The 9,291-nt window shown below is 46.0% G+C and overlaps 2 protein-coding genes across 7 annotated transcripts; one reads left to right on the top strand and one right to left on the bottom strand.

Annotated features, from left to right (window-relative positions):
• Positions 1-212: 212 nt before the first annotated feature.
• Positions 213-5,677, bottom strand: LOC125530049 (uncharacterized). Of its 6 annotated transcripts, none has more exons than XM_087543201.1 (5): positions 5,270-5,677; positions 5,105-5,157; positions 4,731-4,990; positions 3,789-4,625; positions 213-3,565 (listed from the first exon to the last, which is right to left on the bottom strand). In XM_087543201.1, the coding sequence occupies exons 4-5, from the start codon at positions 3,789-3,791 to the stop codon at positions 1,004-1,006; spliced, it is 2,565 nt and encodes an 854-aa protein (XP_087399327.1). In that variant the 5' UTR covers positions 3,792-4,625; positions 4,731-4,990; positions 5,105-5,157; positions 5,270-5,677; the 3' UTR covers positions 213-1,003. The 6 variants fall into 6 exon arrangements, with proteins under 6 accessions (XP_087399327.1, XP_087399325.1, XP_087399329.1 ...); XM_087543199.1 differs by having other exon boundaries at positions 5,105-5,166; XM_087543203.1 differs by having other exon boundaries at positions 3,789-3,888; positions 4,469-4,625; positions 4,731-5,166.
• Positions 5,678-8,216: 2,539 nt separating this feature from the next.
• LOC147983876 (uncharacterized) lies at positions 8,217-8,941 on the top strand. The gene is made up of 3 exons (XM_087539621.1): positions 8,217-8,604; positions 8,688-8,762; positions 8,874-8,941. Exons 1-3 carry the CDS (start codon positions 8,217-8,219, stop codon positions 8,939-8,941), a joined length of 531 nt encoding a protein of 176 aa, XP_087395747.1.
• The last annotated feature ends 350 nt before the right edge of the window (positions 8,942-9,291 follow it).

The raw sequence follows: 9,291 nt of genomic DNA on the forward strand, positions 1-9,291 counted from the left end.
ATAGCATTGGATGACCTGCTCCCCCATCCGACTCACAAATGCCACAGCGCCGTGTCTTATCCGACGAAGATGAAGCTGGCTACAATGAAGTGATCTACCACGCGCAGTTCCCTCGAACTGTGCGCGTTGCCGTGGACGACGTCAACAACATGCCGACCGTACCGTCGCCGAGAGCTAGAGTCGTCGGAATGTTGGGGTCAATCACGGGCATGTACTATGTAGATCAGTGCTATACAAACATGTATACATGCATGATGCCATTTTGGTATACAACTATGGGATACAACTCGAAAACAACGTTTTACAACCAAGGCATACATAACCATAACCATCAGCATCATACTATGTTTACACCTTCAGATCAGATCTTGATGACATGGACTCCAAGTCATTTTCAAATGATGAACTGATTTTCTGACCCTTCACATTAGCAAGTTTTCAGTTTTAGACGAAAGCACACAAAATCCATTTTCAAACCCATTGTTGCAAAAGTAACAGCAGGATCAGGAAGCAGCTTTGCTACACGTTTCACATTTATCGTGGAATTGCAGGACATGCCTGGAATTGTAACTGTCCGGCCCTTTTCTTACTGAGCTGATCGGACAACACTCTGATGAGTTATCTGTCCTGGTGGTAAGAACAAAGTTAAACCAGCACAAGATGAACATATAAGCAGTTGCAGTAACAGCAAATCACATGGTGCACTAAATTTTACCCCCTCTATAAACAAATATAAGACGTTTTAGATCACTAAAGTGGTCACCATATCACTTATCCGAGCATTCACTCTAAGCGAATTCAGAAGTTTCAGAGCACAACACACCATGCTCATGCGGCAATTACAAAAATGGAGTCTTTATCATTAGAGGATGAAACACTGAAAAAGTAACCCATCAAACAAGCTCTTACATCTGACGGCGTCAAACATGACCAATATCAATTATGGAACACAAACATATAAATTCAGTTCTGATGATTTATAGCTCATGGCAGTGAGGTGAGCTCATACTTGTTCAGGGAGAGCTTGCTGCATGGAGCTTGGAGCTTCTGGAACATCAATATGGCATTCATTTTCTGTAGATATATCTTGCTCAGGTATTTGTAGCAGTCTGGCTTGAACACCTTGTGAATGAGCTTGGAGGGTAAGACCAGTCGATAACAGATTGTCGTCCATTTGCACCGGATGAGTGGCTTCTTCACGATCTACTGAATCTTGCTCAACTTCTTGGTGTCTCGCTCTCGCAGAATTATCTTGAGTATTTTCTTCAAGATTTGCTGAAGTTTGCTCACTTTCTTGGTGTCTTGCGGAACTACCCTGACTATTTTCTGCTCGCATATTGCTAAGATTAGGTTGGTCCCTCTGTAGAATGCCAGCATGTGAGAGCAGAGCCCACAGGTGGGTGATGAACTCGCCCCCCCCCCCCCCCCCCCCCCCCCCCCCCCGTGTGAGCTGCTCGATGTGCTCGTCGACATTATCTGATGGCGCAATGTAGAGCAGCATCTCAGACCAGAAATCAGCTAGCACCTTCCAACGCCTGGTAACATCTTCTATCTCCGCAAGCTGCTTGCCCAGCTTAGCGCCACTCTGCAAGATGGTAGCCTCTGACTCTTCCTCTCCATAATCCTTCAGTGCTTGATATTTATCCCTCCCATATGGCAGAAATCTCTTGGCCTCCCCTGCCACTGCATCGAACACACGACTTGTATCATATTCGTGCCCTGGAAGAAGTTTTGGTGCGGAGACCAGAAGGTATGCGCAGTATTTCGACAGCTTTGTGGCAACACCAAGATGGATCTTGAGCTCGGTTCCCTCATCCGGGCGAGGGCCACATCCAAGCGTCCCTCTCTCGCAGTACCATGTCGCAATGTGCCAAGTCAGAATGATGCAGCTTGTGTCTGATTCTGAGTGCATGCCCCGTTCACAGGCCCATAAAAGGTGCCCTGCTCTGTTGGACACTAGTGATGATTTTCCATTCGTCAGTTCACCATTGGATCGTTTGAGGGAGTAAATAATTGCCTTATGTACTTGTGCGGTTAACTCTATAGATTTCCCAAATTTTCGACGGACCCTCCGCGTGTGTTTGTCAATTGGATGGAGGAAAGGCAATACATATGTGGCTGCATGTACTTCTGTTACTTTACCCAAACATTCCTTGATCTTGCCACAGAAGGTAGGACGGTAATCAAGTAAAGAATACTGCCCAAGCTTGTGCTGCCAATAGTGTTTGTTTGGTGAGCAATGCACACCAATTCTAGCAAGAAGCCCTTTCAATTTTAGCAGCATGCAGCAGCAGCAGCAGCAAGAGAAGGAGCAGGAGCAGCAGCTTCCCCTTGTGCTCAATCTTGTTTGTTCTCTGAGATACTGACAGACAAAGGACACTCTGCTCCAAATGCCAGTCCAGTAAAGCAGCAGTCGAAGCAATTCAAGCAAAGCAGCAGATGCAAGTACGAATAAGGTGGTAACTGTATTAGTGATCTTCATTTCACCTTCTTGTATGAGCGATGGTTCCCAGACGAATATCCATTGTATTGACAGACATAGTAAAAAGGCAGAAATCAAGGATGAAACTGTTGCGGCCGTTGATGCATAATAAATGGCAGCAGATGTGGTGAAGAAGAAATCATACATAAAGGCTAACTCAATCTCAATCAACCTAAAAGCCCGGTTGCAGTCTGTGGTGCCTTCTTCATTCTCCCGTAGCAGCCCCTTGAAGACGAAATCATGTGCCCTTTCTTTGGATTCACCACAGGTAAACCCAAAGTAGCGCCTCCTCAACAGATGAAAAAGAGAGAAGGAAAGGCACGTATCCTTTAGATCTTGGTCCAGTGAACTGTCATTGCACAACCATATCTTGTCTATGTCAATGACTTGATTGTCTTCTGCTGTAAATCGTGATGCATATGATGGAGCATCCAACTTGGATTTGTCGAGGGGCCAATCAACCAGGTAATGGCAACCCTTCATGGTGGCTGGAACAAATTCACCTTTGGTGTGCTCCTCATACATGTAATCAGCGACCATTTTATTCAAATTCCATGAGCGGCTTGCCAGCACACATGGCGTTTGTACATAAATGATTTTGTATTGACCAACAGCAAACAAATAAAGAGAGATGATATAAGTCTCATTTGTACTCACACTCAGAAGCAACAGCTCATAGATACAGTAGAGCACCAACCGGTACATGACCCTCGTTACGTGTTTGTTGTCATCAAGACTATAAGCTGTGTTGGTACATCCATGAAGGATGAAGAGAATTGAGGCCCAAACGGGGTACATGCTATTCTTCACCTTGGAAGATTGCATAGAACCGAGCGTGTATGTTCCCAGTATGAAGGACAAAGTGTTTGCGACCAAGGTACCTTTTTGGATGAACCAGTTTCTGGAGCGGCGGCGTTGGGACCCAAAAGTGCCAAGGAATAGGTAGACCAATGCATTGAGTAATACAAGTGTGTCGATGCGGATAACATGGCACCCCCACAAGTTTCTTGCATAACGGTATACTCCCCTTGCATCGAGATGGGCCTCATTCTTCAACATCATGCAGGTATCAGTATCATTAACCTTCAGTGAGTAGATCCGTTGTAAGATGACAACCCAGATCTAAGAACAAACTAATCTCAATGTTCATATTTGGTAAGTTTATTTGCAGGTGCTGTCTACAGTTCTGCAGAAAGACCTTATAGCAGATATATGTACCATCGTCTTAGAATTTCACATTTCTACCATTACCCAGAAATATATGTACAAAAAAAGGCACAAGTTTATTTCCGTTTTAGATACATACCATAGCTGCACTCGCTCCAGTTTGCTAAAATGAGCTCCCGGCAACTCTTTTTTTTATCACCAATCTGTCCTAGAGAACGCCAGTCTGCCGATCTAGAAGTCTAGATTATGTACATGATGATTAGACCAAGCCCAAACTGCAAGCAAAGAAAGGAATAGGGGACTAAAGACTGTTAGAAAATATAAATAGCCATAACCCTTATCTCTATTGTTGTGGTGCAGGATACTGCTTGCTTGGATGAAGCACCTTATCTCTATTGCTGTGGTGCAGGATACTGCTTGCTTGGATGAAGCATGCACCACAATTTTACATGGCCAGGAATTAATCCTCTCATGGGGCGAGGGGCCAGCCTTTCGACTAGGTGATGCTGACTGTTTACAGGATCTTTGGTAGCTAACTGGCTATGAAGCAGCACTGTGGGAGTTTACCATGCTACATGGATATTTCATTACATAAAACATGGAGGTTGTGCATCGCATTATGAATCTGGGCATACTTTCATAGTACTCCCTCCGTCCCAAAATGTTAGACGGAGGGAGTATTTCATAAAACCTAGCTGCATGAAATACATGGGACTAATTTTCTACGCACTTCAGTGTCACAATGGAACACCAATGTGGAAAATATTACACAGCCGACTTAGAAGACCCAAACCGACCAAAGAAACCAACGCTGCCTACCACACTGAGGGCATCAAGTGGAGAAGCAATCTCTTTTCATATTGCTCAAGAAGGGCGCGAAGAAGATTCCTCCAACAGAAGCCAGCAATAGCATCCCAGCAACGAACCATGATTCCCGAGGTTGTTTCCATTGAACCCCTAGCAGTCCCGGATGAAGCTGCAGTACATGTCCAAATAATGCAGGATGGATATGGAGACAAGCATCAGAGCAGAAGCAACATGAAAACTCTTGAAGCATATAGAAGCTAGATAAGTGTGGTACCACTCGGTGATTTCTCTCATCAAGTCCCATCTTGCCAAGTTCGTCGTGGTATCCGTAAGTCAGAATGCAAGTGTCGCCGCCAGGGGACTCCACTAACTGTCCACACATCAAATTTATGCGGCCATCCCTTTTTTGTGGCCTCAAAAGAAAAGTGTGCTATGTTTCTCAAAAAAAAAAAGTGTGCTATGCAGCAGCCACAAAACTGAATTTATGCGGCCATCCCTTTTTTGTGGCCTCAAGGATAACCCACTTAACAATATCTGTACACAGAGTATGTCTCTTTGATTAGATAGAAAATAGAGTGTAGAAAATATTCCAAAAAATCACAATAAAACAGCCAACTGAGATTTGAGACTTGGACACCACAGACATACCACGTCTAAAAATATCCATGATCTTGATTATTTCCACCTTTTCTCCCCTTCCTCTGAGGGTTCTTGTCGCACAGAAAAACGACAAATCAGTCCTCTTCAGCTACTCATCTGCTGCATTTTGTTTCCGCGGCATTGAACTGAAGAAAATGATTCCGCAGAGAGTACCTTGGAGCAAGCAGGGAGGCAGGAGGAAGATGGCAGCCGCACCGCCTCCCAGGGCCGACGGGCTGGGCGAGTGGGCGCGCAGCACCCACCGCTCCCTCGTCCATCAATCTGGACCGTGGGCTCGCGCGCACGTCCTGGTGCCTCTCCTCTGGTATGGGGACGAGGTTTCCAGCGACGAGTCGCACCTCTGCAAGGAGTCGACGGCGTAGCTCCGCAGAAGGCAGGGGTCAGGTGCCGGTGAGGCGGAAGGAGATGCGGGGGCACGCATGGCGTCGCTGTGGCCGTCGCAGTCGGCCGCCGAAGGGGATGAACCGAGAATTGTCTTTTTGACAGAGAAAGTAATAAGCGAGAAGATGAGGCAACACCGCTGGGCTTGGTCGGCTTGGTGGGCTTGTCCACATGGTTTTAGCAGGAGCCCCTCATCATAAAAAAAACACAGGTGTCTCGTCTTCCTCCTCCTAAGGCATTTCCAACTCTCATCTCAAAAGAAAAAGGCATTTCCAACTCTGACCCTAACTCACACCGTATCCGTCCGTGAACCGGTGACAACCAGTTCACGGACATTGTTGTGGAAGCCGACCATCCAACCGTAGACGCAAATCTTCTACTTTTTAAGAAGCAACAAGCTTAAAATAGCCACATATCAAATCATAGTTATAACTTAAATGGAAATCCAACAAAGTTTTCAAATTAACGTAGTTCAATTTTTTTAAAATCAAATAGCACATACTCCCTCCGTTTCAAATTACTCGTCGCAGAAATGGATGTATCTAGAACTAAAATACATCTAGATACATCCATACCTGCGATAAGTAATTCGAAACGGAGGGAGTATGGCCCTGTTTGGTTCATAAGTCCTAGGACTTTTTTTAGTCCCAACTTATAAGTCACAAGTCCCTAAAAAGTCCCTACATGTTTGATTCCTGGGACTTATAAGTCTCTATAAGACCATATTACAATTATAAGTCCCTATAAGTCCCTCCTTAAGAGTCTTATTTCATAAATCCCAAATACCCACTTTAAGTCCTTATAAGTCCCTCCTGTTTGGTTTAGATGGGACTTATAGGGACTTTTTTAAGTCCCTAAGCCAATAAGTCCCTGAAAACAAACACCCTCTATGTTCTAGTTGTTCCCTTTAACCGCGCTCAATAAAAAAAATTAGTTGCTCGATGCGGAATTTATTGATGCATTTGAACAAACTTATCAAACGTGGCCGGATTTTGATATGGAATTTCGATAGAATCACACATGTTCTATAGTTCAAGAGCTGAGGCAGCATCCTCACCCCTCATACTCCATGACCATGTTGTGCATGATCACACAACATGTCGTCGCCTCCACAAATTGTCCGGATCCTATTGTCTAGCAGGTCCACGAACAACTGCAAAACGGGACTGGAGAACTCAATGCACTCTCAACATCATTTTTAGCTACTTCTTGTCTTTGGTCAAAGTGAGACTTGTTCTGACAAAGTGGCTCAGAGATGGTCTTGACAAACATTGCCCAGGAGGATAGATACTGTCGACCAGATGGTAGCCCATGTTGTATTCATGGCCATTGACATTATAGATGTATAGGAGGAGTTTTCCCTTTAGTTAGCTTAGCAAACAATAGAGATCGTTATAACACATTAATGTCATTATTAGACACGGACATGTCAAAAAAAGCATTGTTCATTTTTTTAGGATTAAAAAAGCATTGTTCATGTTCTTGGTGCACGGAGTGGTAGTTGAGCCGTGCTAGTGTCCCTTGATGTGCGGTGCCAAGCCAAGCCTACAAACGGTGGCGAACCCGGCATGGTGACGGTCATCGTCGCCAATGGAATGTCCACGAGTCCCGGCCGAAAGGCATCTGCCGGCGCGTTTACTAAAGGAGCGGAAGGGGACAGGTGCCACCATCGAGCACCGGCGACGAGGGCAGTCCCGGTGCTTGTCATTGTTGAGCTAGAGCCTCTTCATGGTAGCGCTTGGTGTCGTCGGTGCCTTCGTGGGCATGTTTTTTTTTGGCGGGTAATTGTGGGCATGCCTGCGCGTGGCGTCGTAGGGACTTTGCTACATCTACGTACACAGCTTGTCATAGTTTAATTGGAAGAAATAATTGCCCGGGCCTCATCCCACGAAATTCAGAGTAATGCTACACGTACAAACGAGTTACAAGCTTTTACAAAAAGGGTTAATTTGATTGGTCAATAGGTGCGGAGGCGGCCCACCTCCCTGAAAATCAGAGGGGACAAGTTTATGATTGGTTAGTAGATGGAAAAAATTCTAGTCAGCGTGTAATTGCGTGCAACTCTTTGTATGTTTAGCATTATTGAATTCAAAAGGGGGAGAGAATTAGATTAGGCAGTTTTAGTAACAATACGTAGGAAGGTTATATGTAGGTGTAGAATTATTGGGCATCGTAGAGGTGCATGACATGCACGGTGGGCTTGCTCGGTGGCGAGCGCACCGTGCATGCGGGCGAGCATGCGCAGCTCCGACTCTTGGTCGTCATGGACAAGGCGCTCCACCGTCCCGTGGCCGCTGCACAAGTACGCCTCCTTCTCCGCGCAGTGTACAATGGAGATTTGGGGAATAACGGAGTGGCAGTGAAGTCGACTGTGATGTGTCAATCAAATCCGAAAGACATGTCAAGTTTTTAGTAAAAAAACGTATCCACGTACGACGGAAACCACCGGAAGTGGTACGAGAGATTAAACTTATCTGGTTTAAAAAGTTGAGGGATGATTTTTATACTTTCGAGGGAGTTAAAAAAATATAGTTTTCCATTTAAAAAGATGACTATTAATGTTTTTTCAAACAAAGGAGAGACCGGTAATGACACTCTGAATGCAGCTTTATCTGAATTCTAAAACCCGCGTCACTATATAGCCCATCCGGCGACGTAGCCAACCGGACACCATACGACGACCTAAGTTTCTTGCACACGCACAACTCCCGTACACGCAATGGCGTCCAAACCGATCTTCGCCTGCGTCGTCCTCCTGATCGCCATCGCCGCCGCGGCAATCACGCCGGCATCCGCGGCCGGAGCTAACCCCACCGCCGTCGGCGGTGGCTCCGACGAGACGGCAACGACGTGCGTGCCGACGCTTGAGCGCCTTCTGTCGTGCCTGGACTTCATCGAGCACCGCACCGACGCGATCCCGCTGCCCTGCTGCGTCCAGGTGAACACCACGGTGGCGCAGCAGCCGTGCTGCCTCATGCACGTCCTGCGCGGCGACGTCGCGCGGCTCATGGGGCCGGAGTTCGACAGCTCCCGCGCCATGGTCAACGTCACCTCCAGGTGCCTCGGCGACGGCTCCATCCTCATGTCCATCACTCGTTCGTGCGCAGGTTCGTGATCGTACGTACCGAGTGTATTTTTTTTACTATCGAATCTGTTGCCATCGTCCTTGATTTTATGTTCTGTTCTTCAGGCAAGCCGCTTCCGCCGCTGACGCCTGAATATCCCTTCACTGCCGCGTTGCCGCCGCCGCCGCCGCCATCCTCAGGTGAGCAGATCAGTTCTGAGATCGCCGTGCTTTTGTGTGTACGTATATGCAGATTGTTCCGACGTATGACTCCGTTTGTCGATCGTTTGGTAATTGGTTCTCTGTGTGCAGGATCAGAACGGCTGGAAGGCTTCTCTTACGCCGTATTGCTAGTTGCACTGGTTGCAAGCTTCTTGTGATCTGTCGGGAAACTGGCGATCAGCTGGCTGGACGTACATGGAGAAAATCTGGACACTGAACAAAATATAGTTACAGTTTTGCTAAAGCACATCTAGATGTGCCATAAATATTGCACATCTAAGTCATATATCATTAATCTTACATTGAGATTCGTGTGGATATTTTCTTTTTCTTTTTTTTTTTCTCTTTGTGCTTGATTCACTCACTTAAATGTGCAATAACTAGAGCACATCTAGATGTGTCCTAGACACACCCATATAGTTAATTCTTGTGTTTCTCTGTCTTTCTTTACTCTGTTTATTCTGTAATTCTATGTATATGTTTAGCAGTTTTGTTAAAGCACATCTAG

Source organism: Triticum urartu, chromosome 2A (genome assembly GCF_056163025.1).
Source record: "Triticum urartu cultivar PI428250 chromosome 2A, HENAU_Tu73, whole genome shotgun sequence".
In the NCBI taxonomy this organism is placed as follows: Eukaryota; Viridiplantae; Streptophyta; class Magnoliopsida; order Poales; family Poaceae; genus Triticum; species Triticum urartu.